Genomic DNA, 23,366 nt, shown 5'->3' with positions numbered 1-23,366 from the left:
GCATGCTCCCGATTGCAACCGCTTCTGCTTTGGCAGAAAATCTTTAGAAACGTATGTTTGGAGACTGATATAGTGGGGACCGTTGCTACCACATGCTTCCAGTATTCACCCCAGTCTTTGGATTTCGAGTTCCTAAGAACTTGCTATCCTCTTTCACACTTGTACAGGTGCCTATTACCACATACCTTTTCAGTTTCTTTCCTAAGGGTATACAATTTGCAAGATTATTACATTTCAATGGGCTTCATTGCAAGTTAGGAATTAGCAGTGGTAATTCTGCCATGTTCATTTGTAGTAAATCTACCAAATTAGGAGTAGGGGTGAGACATCAAACTCCATTCCTGCAGTCCCATTGGGATGTGGGGGTGTTTGAAAGAATGCTCACTGGTGGTAAAACCAAAATCTGTAGTTTCTCAATTTTTTGTGGTAATGTGGAGGAAAAACCTAAAGTCCAAGTGTTGGAGGTTTTTCTTCCCAAACTTGGAAAACGGTGGTACGGTAACAGTGGTGGTACGTCTATTAACACGTCTCCCCCATCCCCCCCATATCGCCATATGAAGCTCAATGTGAGTTTTTCAAGATTTTGATTGTAGTGTCTCAAATTGTGCTCCCTAAGTGAAAGTAGAAATCCTTTTTATCATGTGGTGCAGTGAAGTTACGGGCTATTATGTTACAAGTGCATTCTTCTGTGGCTGACTGACCAAGGTCACGTTGAAGATTTCAATAGTCTCCAGGATTGAGGGAAGGGACAGGCATAATAACAAATAGGTGGGGTACCCTATGGAGTTCGATCCCTGCCTTCAAACTGCTAATCCCCACCCAGGTAGCCTTCCAGCCTCCAAGAGAAGGGGGAATTCACTGTGTCGGGGAAACTGAAAAATGATGCCTTGGTCATTCGAGTGAGTGTCGAAAATCTCAACTTCAAACAGAAAAAAGCACAAAGTCACAAGTGTGGCTCAATGTGTATAACTTTGCGGAGTCTTAAAAAACGTGCCTTTTTTATAAATTGGTTACACACATTTTGCCTTCTTCACTTTTCTCCTCCACAATTGTATGCAGTGGTGGCTACCTTTCTTTAGCCTATGAGGCGTCCTGGGCACTCTGATGTTTGTTTTCCTAAGGGAAGCTTTGTCTAATCTTGACTTTTCCGTTTTTTTTATTGTGTGTATATCCTCAGTATTGTGTGCAAATTCACATTAAATGTTTTATGCTCTTTTTTTTTTATTTACCTCCATTGTTTGTTCCTATATTACCTTTTTGTATGCCCTGGATCTTGTTCTGGTCCCATTTTTTCAGGTCCAGCTTTTTGAATTATGAATGTGGGTTTGCCTCCCTCTTTGTTTACGAAAATCTCGACCTCTGCAGCCATGTAATATTTTCAATTACTAAGGATCCACGTAGAGAGGAGTACGCTCCTTTCCAGCGAGTGTATCAAATGTTGGAGCAAATGTTGCTGTACTTTTAAAACAAGTCCAAGATCAAGGTAAGTGCAGTTGATTCTGGATCTGTGAGATTATTTGCAGGAGAGGTGTAGGCATCCACTTGCCCCTCCATGCAGAAGGTCGCATCTGTGCAATTGTAAACATTTTTAACTTGCTGTGGTATAGAAATGTGTAAAAATAGGCGAAACCCCATTTGCATCTTTATTTCTCATGTAAATAAGTATAACATTTCATGCTGCTGTTAATGCATGTTTTTGGTCAGGGGGAGTGGTCGAGGAGATGGAAATACAAAATTATGTCCCAGCTCAGCCTGACAAAAAAAGCAAAGTTCCCGGCATTGGAAAAAAGATGTTCACGCAATGCCTTTCTTTAGCACCGTGTTTTCTAATCCGTAGGATTTGGAATGACCCCCTATGTGTATAAAGTGTGTATAAGGTCACACTAGGACCAGAAGAAATTTACAGCATAATCGGTCAATTCTAATGGCCACAAATGAATGTTTGTACCTCATAGTGAAGTCAGATGTGCATCATGCTATGTACTAGTTCCTCATATTTTTTTTATTTGATTTGTTTTGCTTTATAAAAACCTTTACAAGAAAATACAGAAAAATACAGAAAGAAAACTACACAATTTACATGATACATTAACACCTATAACAGACAACAATAAATACATTTATTAATTGAAGCATTGAACACCAACATTAACGGTATGACAAGTGATGAAATTGAAAATGTAATTTAAAAAACCACAATAGAAGTAGCCACTGCTCATGCAGCCCCGGTCATTGCCAATGGGAAGGGTTTGAATAGATCTTACTATGGAAAGTTGTTAGTGGTGAAGCTTCTCCACCGGAAAGATCTTCATAAAAAAAAGCAGAACTTGCCTATAAATGTTTACCACACTGAAAAGAAAAAATGTAATAAAATTTATATATGTTGGCGTAAACGAAGAAAAGCTGAGAAGATAAATGCTAAGTGGCAACTGATGATGGGGGTTTTGCGAAGACAAGATACTAGCTCTGTGTGGGTGGAAAATGTTGAATAAAGTAAGAGTTAACTCCCTCCCACAACCTTTGAATTCAATTGGTCAAGAAAAATGGGTAGCATATCTCTCAAATATGATGTATGAAGAGCGCCCGGAAATTAGCATAGGAAACACCACAAATATATGGCCGCTAAAATTCTCAAGTAAAAGCATCTATGAGATAATTTGCAGGATCAAAAATTTTAGAGCCCCTGGTCTGAATGGTTTAGCGTCAATGGTTATCAAACATGACCCGATCATCTGGGCTGAGCTAATCTGCCTGATTCATGGAATTATTTGCATGAAAAATGCAGATTTGCACGCCTTCTGACAGAAAATCCCCATACTTCAAACAGGGATTTTCGGGCAGAAAGGCGTTCAAATCTGTGTTTTTCACGCAAATAATTCCATGAATCAGGCAGAATATATATACTATGTAAGAAAGTACGCCGTGAAAAACATATACCATCTTCTTGAAAGACTTCAATCTTAATACCTGTGCATAAAGCTGGCACGAAAACTGCTCCAGAAAATTACTGCCTACTTTCCCTACTTGATACAACCAGTAAAGTTTTCACAGCTTTAATGTTGTATCATCTACAGTACTGGACTAAAGCTAACCACCTTCTTCATCCATTCCATTCTGGATTTTGAGCTGGTGCCAGCACTAAGCATAATATTCGTTTGTTAGATGCCAGTATAACAAGAGCAAAGATCAGTAGTAATCCATCTGTCTGTCACGTTTATAGACTTTAGTTCGGCATTCGATAGTCTCAAGGACAGAAGCTATGGGAAATACTATCAGAAATGAACTGCCCAAGCTGGCTATTGGAGATTCTAACAATGCTTCACTCCAATAATAGCTCTCAAAAACGCCTGGATAACAAAGGGCGCCTGACAGACCTATCAAGATCAATACAGGCGTTAAACAAGGTTGCTTATTAGCTGCTCATTTATTTAACCTTTAATTAGCAAGATTAATAAAATGCCTTGAAGATAAAGCGAATTGTCCAGCTAAATTTGAATCGACAAGGGTCACAGCATTACTTTATGCTGATGACCTATTTATTGTTGACCATACATATAATGGCATGATAGCAATACTGGAAGAGCTTGGGCTATTTGTGAATAAAGTGAATAAGCCCAAATGGAACTAACCTGGGGGAATATTGAGTATACTTAAACCTACAAATAACTGCCCGTGGTCATAAACAGTAGACTTGGATATTGCCCTCTCATAGAAAATAAGATCAGACGCTCCAAACCGATAACAATACTTGTGCGTTGTTTTGTCTCAAACTATGACGGTTATTCCCTCAAAGGAATTATGATGCTATACACGCAGTGGCTGGTTCCGATGATAGCCTATGGGTTGGAGGCTCTATCCATCAAAAATGTATCTTGGCTAGATAAAATAGAAGATTTTTTATGGCAAACTATACTTGGCCTTTCGCCTTCCTGTTCCATTCAATATATTAGAGTAGAACTCGGTCTACTATCATTAAACGTCACCATCCTGCAACAGAGGCCTCCTTCCCTTGAAGGCAATTTGTCATCTCGAGAGTCATATGTTATGAATTTTGGGAGTAAATATCATCAAATTGAAGAAGACCAATCGTTCTAATAGATACGATAATGCATGTAGAGAACTGCACTTATCTAAATTGGTCAGTTGACCGAGCCATTTGAGGCCGGTATAAATCTGTCAAATTTGCATTTTAAAAAAAGCTGTTAGAAAAAAGACTGGGAAAACAACTTCACTCATATGAGTTTGCTTCACAATTACAAGAAATTAGAGGGAATAGTGTACACATACATCCACCCACAAACTTATTTGCTACTCTGTCCGAATCCAGATGTACTTGGATTCTGCTTATTAATGAGAAACAACCAACTGCCGGTAAGAGTAATACATGGTGCCCAATGACAATTGACTAAAACCCCACGCTATTGCTGTATATGTAAGTTAGTGGAAAACCTTGAGACAGTAAGACACGTTCTGACTGGGTGGCCGGTATTTGCATCATTATATATGTCCACGCATGGGCGATATGTACATCAATATGCCACAATTCAAACAGAGCATTTTTGGCATTATTGCCTAAATACGCCCACAGAATCATGCACATAGCACTTTATAGTGTCTGGCTTAAAGATGTCTGTTTTCGAATTACTAAAATGAGAAAAGATGTTACTCATACGATGGAAGTGTATTTCAGACACAAAAAATGTAAGCAATTTTAATAAGTGATTATCTATCTGTAACACCGGCTGTTTGTTAAAATTGACTAGTAAGACTGTAATGTGCTGCTGTTGTAGATAATAACAAGAGCTAATTTGACTTTGCTGAAGTTTTAATAGTAAATGTCTGTATTTCAGTGTGATATGTGAATTGTTAATAGTCTAAGACAAATTCAATGATATGTAAAAAAAAATATTATAACGGTTGTAGATGTTCCTTGGAACTAAAGACAACTATAACAATAAAATAAATGACTTCTGAGAACAGATTACAAAAGTAGCATCTAAAGGAAAAACAAGACATCAATAAAACTCATTATTTTCAGATCATCTATAACAGATTACATAAAATCTGAGAACATGATTGGCCACCAGGCCGATCCCCTTCACTGAGGCTAAAAAGGGAGTGGAGCCCCCCTGATAGTGCCCAAAAAGCTTATTGGACCCCCCTGCCCCCCACTTCCCTGACCAAGCCCAACGCCGGCGCGCATTGTGGAGATAAAAGAATGGGTCCTGTAACCCTTATAACAACGGAGATACAGCGCCATGAAGTTGAAGCGATGCTGATAACATCTGCGATCCGCCCGACAGATCCATACGAAATTCACGAGGGATCAAGGAGTCAGACCTGCACCATTGCAGTAAGAACATTGTGTGCCACTCTTCACACCCCTTGAGGAAGGTGCCTTGCAGACCCACCAGGACCCCGGGTCCCAGACCACGTAGTAGGTGTGTGGGAGAAGAGTTTACCCTGGCTCTGGGAGCTTCACAATTGGTGTGAAGAGTGAGTGTGGCGACCCCCCCCTCACCCCCAGCCCGCAAGGTAGCAGAGTTCCCATGGGTGCGGAGTGCAGCCTCGGCAAATCGGACCCCGCGCTCGCGCATGAAAGGTGAGGTGGGGGTTGCGTTATGGGGGGCATCGGGCTGTGGGACCCAGTAATCCACCCACCGGACTCTGCTTACCGACGGGGAGGGCCCTTCCACCCAAGTTCCCGCGCATACCGAGGGCCTTGACCTGACCGGAGCTACTGGTCCAGCCCCCGAGGGGGCGATCCAGAGCGGGTCTTAGCGGCACTCAGCGGGGTGAGTGCAGGAGAGCCAGCCCTCCCAGGAAAGCCTGTTCTCACCGGGGAGCCGGGCGCGTCCAGTGGCCCACTCCTGGCAACACGAAGGGGCCACAGGACCCAAACGCGGCCCGCATAGGGACTATTTTTTCTGCAGAAACGCTTTCTCCACCATCCAGGGCTCCATCCTTTGTACCCCTGCAAGCACGGCTTGAGACTCCCACCCCCCCTTCCCGGCTCTTGTCCTAAGGAATTCTCAGCAATGGCTGGCCCGTTGCCCTGACACTACCTCGTCTGAGGACGCCCTGTTCAGGCGTTCCCCACTCAGTCCAACCCCGGTCGGTGGCCCAACAGTGCGGCATTGGAAAGTCTGTCGCCTTGTCATCTATCTCCCTCGTGGTAGGGAGGGGGGAAGGCCTCATGGGGGCAGCAGAAATTACTGGCCAAAAGACCATAGAGGGAGGCCTGTCCCACGCTCCCAGAGGAACTGGTGGGTTGGGGACGGACCCTGTCCACCCCCAGCTGAATTCATCAGGCCAGCAAGGTGCCCCTCCAACCCCCTTCGGGTGGCACCACCGCTTTCAGCGAGTAACCCCAAACGGACAGGGCCTTCCAAATAAAGCTCAACAAGTGTTTTGTGACTATCCAAGGTGCCTTGAGGGCTCTGGACTGTGGCAAGCCCATTGCACCTACCAGCTGCCACCTTGCAGAAACTATCCGGTCATGGGGGGGGTGCCTGGCTATACTGTTGTACCCCCACAACCCCCTGCCTACCCGAGTGAACTTCTGGGGAGACCGTGCGGGGAAGGCCTGTCGCCTTTGGTGCATCCATCCTGCTACAGTTCATGCAAGTGCGCTCCCACCCCTTCATGGCTCCCCCCTGGGGCCTACCCTCTCCACTATAGTGTACTCCCCTTAGTGGAGCTTTTCCGCACTCAAGCGACCCAGTAATGGGGCCGACAACAGAGGGACCTACAGGCCCAGTTCAGGAGTGCGGGGGAGGTCTGCAGATCCTTCGCCCCAACTCAGCCTCCAGAGAGCTCCCGTCTGATTTTGCCAGCTTGAAATCCTAATATCTCTCCCACACTGCAACCACCCATCACCCTGGTAGACTCACTTCAAAATTCCCCCACGACCAGGGCCCCCCCCCCCAGGCACGAGCAACCATGCCAACCACATCACCAGCCAATGCAGAAGAGACCCAGTCAGTGAGTAAAAACATGGCGGCCCTACTGGATGAAATCAGGGGCTTCAGGGCTAACATCGGCAAGTGGCTGGACATCCTGGATAAAAAAGTGGACAGTAAGGATGACCGAATTCAAGATCTTGAAGCTAACCGAACCTCAGTAGACCTTTTGGAAACCCAAAACGATATGAGATTCTCAGAGTTTGAAAGGAGAGGAAAAATGCGCCCTTAAGATGGACGATTTTTAAAATTAAGAACTATGCAACAATCTGAGATTCTTTGGCTTCCCGGAGCTCGAGGGTGAAACTCAAAGCGACATCACGAAAACCATTAATGCAGTGGTCAGTAAGCTCTACGACGATGGAACCACCAGTGAACCTACCATCGACAGAGCTCATAGAGCGGGAGGGAGCTCCAGGGTTCCAAGGTCCATTCTTGAAAGATTCCACTACTTCTCTGAGAAGTCAAAGATCTTGGAGCTGGCAAGCAATAAGGGCCCCATAGAATGAGGGAACTTGCAAATAACTGTTTACCAAGATCTCTCAGCGTTTACCCTGACAAGAAGGAGGCTATCCACGGCCTCTGCCTGACTGACAACAAGACTGAGCTACTCCTTATAGGATCACAGAGCCACCTCAATAAACTAGACAACTTATTCAAACCTTCCATATCGATGGCAACATCATTAAAGTTTCGGAGGAAGTCAAAACACTCGGCATCTATCTTGTCTCTCCCTTATCAAGCAAGTTAATGCATCGGCAACAGCCTACACTTCTAAATTGATCAATGTTTGCAGACCATTTTTGTCCACTAACAGCTGCATTAACTTGGCAAGAGCACTTACTTTATCAAAACTTATTGCAAGGCATTATGCCTAGGTACTAACAAACGTAATGTGAAAAGATTACATGCGCTTCAAAACAACGCTCTTAGAGCTGCATTGAACATCCCGAAAGCCAACCATATTTCCTCAGCTAGACGCAACACCCATTGGCTTCCAGTGCAGGACAGAATCACCTTCAAACCGCTAGCCATTACTCAAAAATGCCTGTCAAACTCTGCTCCTAAATACCTAGTAGATGAAATTCACCAGAAATCAATCCAGCAGGCCTACGCGGTCCTCACACACACTCTTTAAATATTCCCAAATTCAAGCTTCCAAAAGCAGGGGGCACAGCTTCCCAGTACTAGCAGGCAAACCTTGGAACTCCCTGCCCACAGCCGTTAGAGCGGAACCTTCCTTCTGGATCTTTACGAAAAGAGTGAAAACCTGTCTTCTTGTACATGACCATTAAGGTGCTCCTGATTCACCTTTGCTATTGTGTCCTTACAAAATGCATGCCTATGTACACATTCTCGCTTGATGTCATGCTCTCCATTTCTGTCTCTATGTAATTGTAACCAGATTGATTGTAATTACACTGTACTCCTAAGCAATGTGCCCAGATACCTTTGGGTTAGGTGCGCTTTATAAATAAATAAATAAATAACTACGCTGAGAGCTGAATACAATTTCAGCAGTGGCAACATGGAAAATGTCCCATATTTAATATCAATTTTCTTCATGTGGGCGCCCAACTTTCAAGATTTTATTTCGTATAAAAGGCCTTGGTCTGAAACGCAATAAGAGGGACACCTAGATATATCATATCCTTGTTTGCTTTGACTTTAGTATGATTCAGGAAGCATGATAATTAACACTGCTTATTTTGTTTATTCATTACTAAAATTAGGGACTTTTGCAGATTATTGCGTACATTGTTTGACTCAATAAATTGGCTAAAGGCCTCCTTGTCAACTTTTGCAAACCAATAGGATTCTGGTCAAACATGAAATCATCTGCTTTTGCTGGCCACACAATTTTCAGACCCCCGATTTTAGGGCATATAAATGATTCTCTCTCAAGAAATAAACCCACATCTGCCACGTAAAGATTAAATAGACAGGGTGCTAAAATAAAACACTGTCTAAGGCCATTAAAGATAGCAATGGGTCTAGATAGAGTTCCTTCCTGCTTTAACCTTACTTGAAAATGAACACTCGTGAAGATGTATCAGAATGCTTAGCAGAGCCCCCGGCATATCCATTTTATCTAATTTATGCCACAGCTTCCTCCGGTCCACCAAGTCAAACGCAAGTGAGAGGTCCATTGAGGCCAGGTATACAGGAGGGGATTTACCACTCCAAGCCAGTTGCTGCATGGAACATAACAATAGGCACCCATATTTTTCCTAAATCCAATCTGGAAAGGGTCAATAATGTGATTACCTCCCGTGACTTCCCCTTTTATGGCTATTCTAACAGATGGTGTGTTATAGTTAGCCCTGATCATTCTTATATACTGATCCCCAAACCCCATATATTTTAGCGTATTGAATAGCAGTGACCATTCCACCCGGTCAAAGGCCTATTCGGTGTCTGTCCAATGAAAATAGTATTGCCGGAGTATGTGAGATACCTATCTTCTCTACCAGATGTACTATTTGTCTCGTGTTATCGTGGGTTTGCCGACCGGAGATGAAGCCAGATTGACCGCGTTTATCACTTTAGCGAGGAGCGAAGAGAGTCAAGACGCTAGGATTTTTGTATATATCTTTGAGTCAAGATTGATTATGGCAATTGGGCGGTAGGAGCCTGGCTGCAGGGGATCTTTCTCTGCTTTGTGAAAGACTTAAACCTTGGCTTCGTTCATTGATCGAGTCACGTTCCCCACTTCTCTGAACGATTTGAATAGCTTTGTTAAGAATGGGGTTAGAGTATCCGCATATTTCTTGTAAAACAATGCTGTGAACCCATCCCATTGATACCTCTGTTTGTTTTTAGACTCCTTCAGGGCAATCATATGGCCCTGCATGGACCCTGCTCGGAATAGCCTGAAAATAGTATACCAGCCTAGATAGAATGTTCATCTTTATCAACGTTATGCATCCCCACCATGTGATCATCAGGGGGTTCCATCGCTAAATGTCCCTTTTAATTTTTGCCAACAGTTCTGGATAGTTTTCCCCCTAAAGGAGTTCCATCCTTGCCGTGAGGGTTATGTCTAAGTATTTTATCCCCTTCTCTGCTATCTTTAAATTTAGGCATGTCGCTTTCCATTTGATCTCCCCCCTGTCCCCTGCGAGAATGAGTATTTCCGATTTATGTGTGTTAATTTTCAACCACGATATTGCCCCAAATGTGTCTAGTTCTTGCATTGCTTTGGGGGAGGGGAGGTGCGTGCTGGGTCTGTAAGGGTAACCAGCATATCATTTGCGTACGCTGTTACCTTATGCTGCCTTCCTGCCATTTCAATCCCTTTAAGTGTGGACAACTCTCTGATTCTGATTAGGAGTGGTTCTAAGAAAATAGCATATAACGGGGGATAACGGGCATCCTTGTTTTGTGCCTCTTGTGATCTCCACTCTACCTGTGACTTCCCCGTTTATGGCTATTCTAACAGATGGTGTGTTATAGTTAGCCCTGATCATTCTTATATACTGATCCCCAAACCCCATATATTTTAGCGTATTGAATAGCAGTGACCATTCCACCCGGTCAAAGGCCTTTTCGGTGTCCAATGAAAATAGTATTGCCGGAGTATGTGAGATACCGATCTTCTCTACCAAATGTACTATTTGTCTCGTGTTATCGTGGGTTTGCCGACCGGAGATGAAGCCAGATTGACCGCGTTTATCACTTTAGCGAGGAGCGAAGAAAGTCAAGACGCTAGGATTTTTGTATATATCTTTGAGTCAAGATTGATTATGGCAATTGGGCGGTAGGAGCCTGGCTGCAGGGGATCTTTCCCTGCTTTGTGAAAGACTTAAACCATGGCTTCGTTCATTGATGGAGTCACGTTCCCCACTTCTCTGAACGATTTGAATAGCTTTGTTAAGAATGGGGTTAGAGTATCCGCATATTTCTTGGAAAACAATGCTGTGAACCCATCTGGGCCCGGTACTTTGTTTACCGGGAGTCCTGAAATTGCTTTCTTCACCCCCTCTTCCCTGATTTCCCCCTCTAAGGATGCCCTATCTTCCTTCGTTATTTGTGGTATAGTTAGGGTTTTTAAGTAATCTTCTTGATCTGAGCTTTTTGGGCTGCCTGTTGCGCACAGTAACTGGTAGAAGTCTCTAAAGACTTCCCCTATTTCCCTTGTGCATGTTAGTGTCTCTCCCTGTGTGTTTAGTATATTCTTGATCGAAAGCGCTACTTGTTTGGCCCTTAGCTGTCTGGCCAGGTATTTGTCGGCCTTGTTGGCCTTCGAGTAGTATCAGTGTCTGAGGTGCAGCAGGCTTTTCTCTGCTTTTTTGTGTTCGGAGTACATTCAATTGTACCAGCACATGTCTCAATGCCTTCTTCAGGCTTGATTTTGGATTTCGGGTGAGTTCCCCTTGTATGTCTGAAATCTTCTTCTCCAATTCTTTTTCCCATTGATACCTCTGTTTGTCTTTAGAGTCCTTCAGGGCAATCATATGGCCCTGCATGGCTTCCCAGACAGTTCCTACCGAGGTGTCCCAAGTGGCGATGTGGGAAAAGTACTTGTCCATCTTTTCCCTGATAACGCTTTCTATTGTGGGGTCTTGGAATATTTCTCGTGGGAGCCTCCAACTCCACAGTCCTCTATTTCTCCCTGGCGTTGCCATTTCCAACCATAGGGGAGGCGTGGTCTGACAAAGAGATTGGGCCTATTTCCATTTCTTGGACTTTCTTCTTGATATATATCAGTTGGCCAGCAAACTGATTCCCCAGAGTCCCCAGTGCTAATTTTCCTATTCTGTACTCCTTTGGTCTTAATAAGGTAAACCCCAGGTATTTTATACGCAGCGTTACAGTTAGTACTGTGGAGGCAAGATGCCATCTAAATTGTGTTTGCTTAAATTTCCTTCCGTTAAAGCATAGAATACTAGACTTCGGTGGATTTTTTGCAAGTCTATGCGTTTGCACATACTCTGAGAAAGAGTTGAGTAGCTTTTGCAGGACTATTGGAGTCCTATCTAGGAGCAACAGATCATCAGCATACACAACCCAAAAGCAGCGCTCACATCCCACCCTTGTAGCAATAAATGAGGCTTCGCCAAGAAACCTCCCCATGTCGGACAGATACAAATTGAAAAGACAGGCGGCCAAGATGCACCCCTGTCTAACACCACAATCAGTTTCTATCGGCCTGGATATTTCACCATTTGCTCCAAGGCACACTCTCAAAACTGTGTTACTTTGTAGTTGTATCACAATGTCACTGTGTTACTGTGTAGTTGTATCAAAATGCCCAACAGTTGTGTCGGAATTCCCCAGTCAAGTAGCTTTGACCATAGCCTCGCCCTATCTACTTTATCAAAAGCGAGACTTGGGTCAATGCTAGTCACATACAGTGGATCATTACCTTCTATACAGGCTTGGTCTATCATTGACTGTACTAGGAGACCACTTGCATCCGTTCCCGTTCCCCTCCTAAAGCCTGTTTGGAATCTCGATAGGATATTTCTCAAGTTAATCCACTCCTCCAAACCCCTCGGAGCACACTGGGGCGATAGCTCACTGGATTAATGCGATCCCCTTCCTTAAATATGGGCATGATAACCGAAGTGTGCCGAGAGGGGGGAGAACATTGTTAACTAACATGTCCTAAAACAGAATATGGATTATTCTAGCCCACATTTCTGGATTTCTGGAGATTGCATAGACCATTTGGTCCCAGGGCACGAGAGTTCGAGCCAGATTTTATGATTTTCTCAATGTGTTCAATTGAAATGTCTAAGATCCGAGGATCATTGACATTTTAATTTGGTGTTTTTCTATACAGTTCTTCAATGTGATTACACCAGGTTTCTTCTGGAATAGGATTAATAATTTTAGAATATTCAGGCCCAGTTTGCGAGTTAACAATGTTCCAAAAATGTCTACTATTTTTCTGCAGGACTGCGCTCAGCATCCTTTGTCCATCTCTTTGTTTAAGGGGAAACCTATGGGGGTTAATCCAATTTCTGTAAGACTGTCTCTCTTTACAGATCTTTTCTTTTTTTGCCTGTTACAGGTGCTTGATCTTAAATCTTTGTTTTACGCATAAGCCTTTTCCTTACCTGTACATCCTTTGTGTAAACCTTTAGACGACTAGTACTCTTTCTAATGGGACTGTTCTCTATGAGGGAGAGGGTCTTATCTCTTATAAATGGACAAAAGTTTTCAACCGACAGGCCATTTAATTTTTTTAGATCGATTTTTGAGTACCAAAATTTGTTAACAAAGTTTTCAAGGCTCTTCTCATTCCAGCTGATTCTGTTTTTTTTCTGATTAAGAATAATGTTTTTACAACATTTTAAGTGTCTTGAGTGTAAAAATTCAGTGTAAGGCAACAAGGTCATGATCACTGTATGATTAATTTATAACTTCAAGTGATGTTGAAAAGGAAAATAGTTTTTTGGAAATTGTAACATAGTCAAGCCAAGAGCTTAAGGTCTCTCTATGCCACATGGGATGTGTAGGGGTAGCTCCAACCATATGTCCATTGGCTACAAACAGTCCCCAACCCTCCCATAAATCTCTCGATTGAATGCCATAACCAGTTAGAAGTATGGTATGTGGGTTTGTGTGATCTATCTTTTTTTCCTAGATCTATGTCATCAGGAAGGCAATGTGCATTTAGGTCTCCTACCATGATTATCTCAGAGACTGGGAAGATATCCTTATAATCCTTGAGGATCTTATCTAAACCATTTCTGCTGCTGCAAGCTGGCATACTTGTCAATTTAGGGCTGCGGCAATCTTGATTGTTCTTCCACATAGCAGCCAGCCATATTCAGCAGCACCAATGCTCCTCCTCTGTCCGTCGGGCATAAAAGAGGCACGCAACAAATGCTGAAATTTTTTGTGTCAAGCCTTAGTGGCACCCGCTCTTTTCCTGAGGGTCTGCAATGATTACTTCCAGAAAGAGAAGTCAGGCTTGGCCCTGTAACACATAGTTGGACTGAAAAATGCAGAGGGGGTCAACCACCTCCTTCCCATGACAGATGACCAGCCCAGGTTTCCACAGAGGTGTGCAGCGGCCGTCTTCTGCCTCGCCTCCTCCACCCTGCTTGATTAATGACCGTCTATCAACGCCCGGCAGCCTCTGCATAACAAAACACACTGTATGCAGTGGCCCCACCCCTCCCACTCACATGCTCCAGTCCACCTGCTACACAGTACCCACCTAGCAGGCATGCCTCCACTGATGCTCTCTCCTAAGAAACTTTACAAGTTCTTGAGACAAAGAGTTCTAATACCTGCGCCTCTGTCCCACCCCCCTGTCACCACTCCGCTCTAGCCTTTGAGTAATACTCGGCAGCCCACTGCCTCAGATTAAAGTGCCATGCCAGCAACCATCCAATGCACGCAACTCCTGACCACTTCCCATAATGAGGGAGGAGGCACCCGAAAGGCGAGTGTTCCTCGTTCCACTCAGCAAGTATTAGTATTAATATGTTGTTGTTGTTTTAGGGCCAAGAAGCAATCTATTTGGTATGTGTGTGCTTAATAAATGAGTAAACAAATCAGCAGTCTGAGAGAGTTTAAGTCTTTCTGGAATTTGACATTGTGATGTTCCATTGATTAGTTGGTTGTTTTTAAATGAAAAGTCAAATACACATGCACTATAAAGGAAAACTGAGATAATCTATTTTAACCTATTTGGAGAACATCCTTGGTTTCAAAAGGTGTTAGACTCATAATGGCTGCCGGAATATTTAGCTGGTTGAAATCTGGACTGTTCCTGTGCCAAGAGCAAAACGGTTCATGTACGCAATTTACTGTTGTTGTGCTGTTTCAATGAATAATGTATTTAACGGTAGTACCTTGCACAGTTCACCTTTTTTCTTTTTATTGCAGACAAGTCCACAATAAAGTCCTATTTCTCCAAGTATGAAACAAAGGAATATTATCAAAAATCAGTATCGAGGACTTTAAGAAATGTGCAGTGCCCGACGCTGCAAAATCAGGAAATGATTGGAAAACCAGAAGAAGCTTGCAGTGTTCAAGAATTCTTTGACTGGCTAGGTGCAGTGTCAAATAATATTGACTGGTATGTATCAGCCTTTTTTGCAGTGTACTTTATGGAATGCATATGTCCAAAATATTAGCTTGCTGTCTAAATATCCTCACTGGACAGCTTTGGAAATCTAGGTTCTTGAAAGCATGTCATCCAAAGCAAAGTCAAATCTAAAGTGGGTAAGGCAGCCCTCGCCACTTACACTCTTGGTCTCTGTAGCAATTAGGTATGGGCATCCCCACACAGAGACTAGCCGTAAGTCTCTTTATGAAAAGGTCCAGGTATTGTTATTATACATATGTACTGCAGATACTCTTATAGAGACCACCCAAAGAGGGGTGCAAGCAATTTATAGTGACGTGGATGGCATGTCCGGTTTCAAAGATCGAGGGTGCTGAGGGACCTCAACGCCAACATCGCAAGGCGCTGCCCGCTGCTGAACAAGTTTCCAAGTTCTGTTGCCACAAGAAGATATTTCTAAGATGAGGAACAAGTGGGAGGAACATCCATCAGAAAAACATTACTGGAGGCAAGTTATTAGTTATTTCTGTATACAACTCCCTGTTCTCCACCCCCGCACAAAGAACACTGTTACGAAGTGACTCGCATACCTTCTTATGGTTGACTTGCTGGTTTATTAACATCTTCACAGGTATCTTTACAGGCAGTCATTTAAGTTACATAAAGGACATTGAAGGACATTAACACTGGCAGCCCATCACCCAGGCAGGGGGTTCACTAACTGACCAGGGCTGGAACCTTCAGTCACACATTCCAACACTCATACATCAACACTCCACATGACATCACAACATTCCTGCTCAGCCAGGCAAGACATATACAACACATCCCCCCCCTTTACATTAACACACTGCACACACTAGGCACTACACACCCACACATCTTCCCTGCTTTCAACTAATCACAACATGCAAAACACCACGGGACACACCTCCACTCATACCAACGCACCCCATCCACACAGACTCGTATGATCAGGGCAGGCACACTACATGTGCTCAAACACTCATGGCTCTAATCCTATCCCAGTGCACTGGCCAGGCACACTGAGACCAACAACTAAATATATGCACACTCTGGACCCTGAAAGATGGTGCGAGTCTTCAATAGGCACGCAGTGCAGCTAGGAACAACCGCCTGCGCGCAATAAAAGAAAAACATTAGTGGTACACGACCACAAGATAGAAGTACATGTGTGACCTTTCATGCCCATCACCAACAGACATGCTCCTACAAACACCGGGGGCGCTACCACCCGCACACATACCTTTTTACCCATGTGTGACTATAATAACGGTCACACCCCAACCAACTGGGGGCGCTACCACCCAGCACAATAGCTATAACTCAAGTAGGACTGTACTCAAAGTCGCACCTTGTCTGGATGGAGTTACTACCACTCAGAATAGCTATTAACCCTGCATGACTATATCACAGTCACGCCCTCACTGTAATGGTGGCGCTACCACCATGCACAACTATACGTGGCCTCACCATGCATCTGAATTATTGCAGACACTTCCACATAAAAGTGGTGGCGCTACCACCACAAGCCAACGTATACCGTTAACCCATGTACGCCCCTACGACAGACGCACCCATACCATACTTAAAATAATGCCGAAATCATAACCCATCTCAGCATATGGTAGGTCAAACATGTCGGCTAGGCACATTCACCATCAGCCAAAGCATATTCCTATCATGTCAGCCAGGCACACTCGCCATCAACCAACAATGCTCCTAACATGTATATAAGCACCATCCACAACCAGGATTGAAAGCACTCATAACCACTCCCATCCATACCCAACACAAACCAACCATTCATCAAATAACACAATATGCATTGTTCCTTACATTTGAAATGATAAGTTTCTTAAACACCATATATATTTTCATGAAGCTTAAACAATATAACCTCCAAATCATTAGATGCGACAAATCCATCCCAAAACCAAATCTAAAAGTTCATGTCGCTTCTGCAGGACCTAAAAGCTGAAAATCCTCAACTAGTTATAGCTAGATTTCTCTCATGCCTAGCTCACCCAACATCAAACAAGCATGGTTGGTGCTCATGCTTAAAATACTATTAGTCCATGCCAACTCCTGTGGGCGTAAGCTGAAAATCCCCAAAAATGTTAGCACTACAATACATTAGCATCTTCACTCACCACACACTCTTAGAAATAGTACATAGCTAAAAGTCCATGGGTGGAATTCACACCCCTAAGAACCTGCAAATCCTCAGAATAGTTGTAGACGAGCTGATGTACATTAAACATCACCCGACTGCATACCCAGTCATTCACAAGAATCACAGTTAGCACATCCAAACAGTTACCATACCCATTCTCTGAGATACCCCGCCTTAGCGCATCCCAACCTGCATTATACCAAAACTAGCTTTACGATCACAAATTGAAGATATTATCCTTAACTCTAACACAGCAAAAGGATACATCCACATTGTCTCTGCTTCACACAACCGGATACTTGCGGTTAAGTCAATCCATTGCAGACTGTAGATGAAGAGCACTATGCGTTTCGCATTCCGCTTGGCACACCATTCCAGCTTAGATACGCTTTGATTCCAATTGCAAACGGCCTCACTTTACACAGCTCCCATTGTTCACTGGATCCTCATTGCAGATGTGCTGCGGCACATTTTCTAGTTTCCTAGCGCTCCTCCAGACATAACATCCACAGTGCTCTGCTTCCCTTCGCCAGACATTGCAGAAGCCTCATTAACTAATACGCCGTACCTCCGTCGCACCGATGAGCCGACACAGCAAGCTTTGTCACATCGGCTCCTTCCCACTGTTAGTTCGTAGCTTCCTGGGCACATATGGACACGCTTTCGGGTCCTTTGCTCTAAAGCTTCCCTTTGTTGTCTTGTGACGCATGCCTTGTATCACGCACGAACAGCCCAAACGGCACATCTTAGAATTCCTGGGCGTTCCGCCCGTCCACCAACTCCCTCACAGGCACACTGACATCACCATTGTAGCAGCTGACAGCATGGAGCAAAGGTCTCCGGTGGACTAACCGTCACCCATAACATCTCAGGGCCAATCTAATGTTAAGGTACACATTTCACCCATCTGTTACTCAGCGTACCTTGCCAACTTCACACTTCCATTGCTCCATATCTGGCACTGCCTAACCGGGATGCCAATAGATGTGATAAACTGACGCTTTGCTGATCAGTCCTCAAAGCGCTGTTATGTGAGCGGGCACAGCTCACAACAATCTGTGCGGCACTGTTTCCCTCTGCTTCATCTCCCCTACAGGCTAAAAGGGTTGCTTCATCCATCCCTTTAAGACCTGCATCCATTCTTTGGTAACAGACCCAGCAGTGCCTCCAAGCTATTAGTTACTGAAGGTCCCTCCTTATACGGATCCAGCCTTATACGGGCTCTCTTCCTCCCCCCTGACCTGTGCCCTGGGTGATGGGCCCTATTTATCTTGTTATGGGGGGCAGTGTTGTCCTCTTCCTTCTTCCTGCACTCCCCCCGCAGCAGGTTGTCCAGCATCAGCACGCAGGTTCCTTGTCAGAAAGACCGACTCGTCGCCATTGTTACAATGTGACTCGCATACCTTCTTATGGTTGACTTGCCAGGTTTATTAACATCTTCACAGGTATCTTTACAGGCAGTCATTTAAGTTACATAAAGGACATTGAAGGACATTAACACTGGCAGCCCATCACCCAGGCAGGGGGTTCACCAACTGACCAGGGCTGGAACCTTCGGTCACACATTCTAACACTCATACATCAACACTCCACATGACATCACAACATTCCTGCTCAGCCAGGCAAGACATATACAACACCCTGTTCTCCAGCCCTGCACAAAGAGCACCATATCTCTAAACACTCCATCTCAACAAGCTAGATGCCTAGGTTAGGAGTATGGGTGATGCCTTGCCAGGAGACAAGGCACCCCAGGTCAGACCTGTCCCACACCTCCTCACCCACTTCCTGGGCGAATGCAAAGCACCAACAACCTCATAACTTAACCACTTCTAATCAACTATTGAGGAACGGCCTAGAACATATTATAACATAGGCTTAGTGTGTCTTTCCTGGTTTGGAAAATCACTTAATTGATTAACAACCAATGCTGGTGTGGACAATCCCCCTGTGCTCGACGGCTCAACGGATAGAAGAATGTTCCTGCTGCCCTGCCCTTTGTAAAGGCTTTGGTTTTTCTCTAAAGTGCATTAGTCCTCCTATCAGCCAATAGTTGCTGGATGCCCCTCCCCCCAGGCACAAGTTCAGGTTCTCATCCTCTGTTCTTTCTAATTCAACTCGTGACTTGTGCCAGGAGCACTCCCTTTTTGATCACATGCAAATCAATGTCAGTTTCTGTCCTTGATCATCCAAAGGATTCGCCATAGTCCTTTGAGAAGAAAAACGTCTACTTTGGGAAAAACGTCCCATCAAGGTCAAATAGAGCTTTACAGGGGAAACCCCAGCAGTGTAATATGTCCCTCTATCCACCATGACACTGCTTGCATGAGTTTCTTCCGCTAATGCAGGGAGGTCTTGGTAAAAATGTAAGGTGGCCCTCTGGCATTTAAACTCTCCCCAATGGCAGACTTTGAGCAGTGTTTTGACTTTAACTCAATAGAAATGTACACTTGTTAGAACATCAGGCAGCAGGCCTTGTGACAATTAGGGGTTTTACCTAAATAAGTCTTGAGCATAGGTTTTTTATTCTCTGTGTCCTGACCTTTGATCTGCACGTTGTTCTGATGGTACAGCAATCAAATCCTCAGCTGCCCACATGTTCCTATTTAGTTCAGCTATTGACATCCTCCCTCGAGCTGAATATCTCTTGTCTGATCTTTTCAAGCATGAGGGAAAGGTCTGCCCACATTGCCAACCGTCATAGACCAAGGCAGTTGTTGGCGCCTTGGCAGAGACCTCAACTGAGATAAACTGCTTGTTGGCGGGTTCTAGTTCCTCTAAAATCGTATTTATTTGTATGTGTTAAGTCTTTACCCCGTGGGGGTTTCATTGCCTCATGAGGCACACCCTTCTTGCTTCTATTCAATGGGAGATAGCTTTAGTTTTCTTTGTACTCTGGTAAGAGTGTCAGTTGTGAGTGCATGGGTCTAGACCCCGCTTTTATGTTGGCTTTGCGGGAGGCCTAAGACCCAAATATGCCCGTCTTTTTTTTGTCTGTCCTAACTGGCGTTAATGTAATTCTTTGATTATATTTTGATTTTGGAATCATTGCCTATTCAATATCTAACATTCATTTATGATACATGTTAATATCTAATCTAGCATATGTCTTAAATGTAATGTGAAATGATGGATTATTAGCCCTGTCTTGATGAGGACCGCATGAGGGTGAAACATGTGTCGACATAAGGGCATTTAGTTGATTAAACATTTCTGGAAATACAACTCGCAGTTTCAAACTGAATACTTCAAAGCATAGAGTGGACAGGCGCATGACAAAGGAGTGACCTACTTTTAAATGTTATTTATTTCAAACCAGGATGTTTGAGGATGCCCTTGGCCAGCCCCTCAAGCAACAGTCCCCCTGATTTATATATTTTCAATTTATCCTATTCAAGCAGCAAGCGCAGAGTGTCACACTATCCTCAGGGTCGTTTTTCTTCATTTCGGTTCCAATTGTAGTACACTAGCCAGTGGGATGTGATGAAATAATTTCACTCGGAAGATGAAGCCATCACTTATCCCCACTCTCCTCAGCACTGCATATACAAAAAGGACATTTGACAGAATTATATGCCTTTTCACCATTCATTAACATTGCTATCGCCAGGATCTGGAGTTCGAAGAGAGCAATAACACCAAAGAAACTCTGTAATGTTCTCTGTGTAAACCTTCCCTGAACAAACCCAGATTGGTCTAGCTGAACCATTTATGGAAACAAATGGAGTAGTTGGTTTGCCAAAATTCTGTCTAGGACTTTGTTATCCAAGATATAAAGAGAGAGAGGTTTGAATAATTGCCACTTTGTCTCTACTTACCTGGTTTAGGCAGTACTAACATTGGGGCCTCATCTGTTTCGTTGATTGGGGCAGTATTCCTTCTGGTAATGACTCTAAGTTCAGGTACGAAGAAGTCAGAGAATTCCATGTAAAATGTGCATATTGATTGGTTCGGCATACCCTCGAGACAAACCAAAAACACCACTGTAACACCCGTGGCCTGGCCCCCTTTCCGTGAAGAGGCCATTCGGTTGAGTGTTCCTGGAACTGCTAGCCATTTTGTTTATTTAGTTTGCCTGTAATTGCAAACGCGATCCTCTGCCCTTGTTTTCCCCTCCTGCACCCCTCGCTCCTTCCCGCTGCCTGATCCACCCCCTCCCGCCCCGCCCATCGTGCCGTGATTTTTCCGGCATCCCTCCAGACAGGCCAAAACCAACCACCTCGGGCTGCCTGTGCAGCACCATCGGCTAAGGACCCAAGGCAAAGGATGGCTCCAGATCGTATCTGCAGACCCCAGCAGGAGAAACAAGAAGCCAACAATAAGTAAGTGTGGCAAGGGCAGGGACTGAAGCAATTACTTCACGCCATACTACCCTACCACTCAACCATAGAAGAGAAAGTGTTGTATTTGAAGGTCTGCCTAATAGCATATCTCCGGCCTAGTTTGCATTTAGAAATTCCACCTAAAAGCATATCTGCGGTGTAATTGCATTTGAAAATCTGCCTAATAGCACATCTGTGGTCCAGTTGCATTTGACAGTCCACCTAATAGCTTATCTGTGGTCTAGTTGCATTTGGAAGACCACCCAATTGGATTGGATATCTGTGGTGTAATTGCATTTGAAAATCTGCCTAATAGCATATCTGTGGTCTAGTTGCATTTGAAAGTCTGCCTATTAGCATATCTGTGGTCTAGTTTTGCATTTGAAAGTCCACCTAATAGCTTATCTGTGGTCTAGTTGCATTTGGAAGACCACCCCCATAGCATATCTGCGGTGTAATTGCATTTGAAAATCTGCCTAATAGCATATCTGTGGTCTAGTTGCATTTGAAAGTCCACCTAATAGCTTATCTGTGGTCTAGTTGCATTTGCAAGACCACCTAATAGCATATCTGTGGTGTTGTTACATTTGAAAGTCCGCCTAATAGCATACCTATAACCTAGTTTGCTAGAAGAAAGTCCACCTAATAGCGTATCTGCGCTATAGTTGCAATTGGATAATCTGCCTAATAGCATATCTGTGGTCTACTTGCAGTTAAAAAGTCCACCTAATAGCATGTCTGTGGTGTAATTGCATTTGAAAGTGTGCCTAATAGCATATCTGTGGTCAAATTACATTTGAAGGTCTGCCTAATATCATATCTCCGGCCTAGTTTGCATTTAGAATGTCCACCCAATAGCATATCTGTGGTCTAGTTGCATTTGAAAGTCTGCCTAATAGCTTATCTGTGGTCTAGTTTGCATTTGAAAGTCTGCCTATTAGCATATCTGTGGTCTAGTTGCATTTGAAAGTCCACCCAATAGCATATCTGTGGTGTAATTGCATTTAGAAAGCATGCTGAATAAGCATTTCTATGGTGTAGTTGCATTTGAAAGTCTCCCTATTAGCATATCTGTGCTCTAGTTGCATTTGAAAGTCTCCCTATTAGCATATATGTGCTCTAGTTGCATTTGAAAGTCTGCCTAATAGCATATCTGTGGTCTTGTTTCTTTTAGAAAGTCCACCTAATATCATATCTGTGGTGTAATTGCATTTGAGAGTGTGCCTAATAACATATATATTGTGGAATTGCATTTAGAAAATCCGCCTAACAGCATATCTGTGGTGTAATTGCATTTAGAAAGCATGCTGAATAAGCATTTCTATGGTGTAGTTGCATTTGAAAGTCTCCCTATTAGCATTTCTGTGCTCTAGTTGCATTTGAAAGTCTCCCTATTAGCATATATGTGCTCTAGTTGCATTTGAAAGTCTGCCTAATAGCATATCTGTGGTCTTGTTTCTTTTAGAAAGTCCACCTAATATCATATCTGTGGTGTAATTGCATTTGAGAGTGTGCCTAATAACATATATATTGTGGAATTGCATTTAGAAAATCCGCCTAACAGCATATCTATGGTGTAATTGCATTTAGAAAGTGTGCCTAATAACATATATATTGTGGAATTGCATTTAGAAAATCCGCCTAACAGCATATCTATGGTGTAATTGCATTTAGAAAGTGTGCCGAATAGTATATCTGTGGTCTACTTGCATTTGAAAATCTGCCTATTAGCTTATCTGTGGTCTAGTTGCATTTGAAAGTCTACCTAACATCTAGCATTTAGCATATCTGCGGTGTAGTCACACTTAGAAAGGATGCTGAATAGCATATTTGTGGTCTAGCTGCATTCAGAAAGT

General features: G+C 43.6%; 1 protein-coding gene across 4 annotated transcripts in view; it reads left to right on the top strand.

Moving 5' to 3' along the window:
- RPP40 (ribonuclease P/MRP subunit p40) overlaps window positions 1-23,366 on the top strand; it is an 872,477-nt gene that overhangs the window by 371,193 nt on the left and 477,918 nt on the right. For all 4 annotated transcript variants that reach the window (XR_011274228.1, XR_011274227.1, XM_069613449.1 and 1 more), the window contains exon 6: window positions 14,811-15,003. Coding sequence is in view for 2 of the 4 variants with exons in the window: in XM_069613449.1 (XP_069469550.1) it covers window positions 14,811-15,003 (193 nt within the window). In the remaining 2 variants the exon portion in view is untranslated. The remainder of the gene's footprint in view (window positions 1-14,810; window positions 15,004-23,366) is intronic.

Source organism: Ambystoma mexicanum, chromosome 5p (assembly GCF_040938575.1).
Source record: "Ambystoma mexicanum isolate Mex_15411 chromosome 5p, UKY_AmexF1_1, whole genome shotgun sequence".
Taxonomy (NCBI): domain Eukaryota; kingdom Metazoa; phylum Chordata; class Amphibia; order Caudata; family Ambystomatidae; genus Ambystoma; species Ambystoma mexicanum.
The sequence above is the reverse complement of the archived record's forward strand: the minus strand, read 5'-3'. Positions and strand labels throughout refer to the sequence as shown.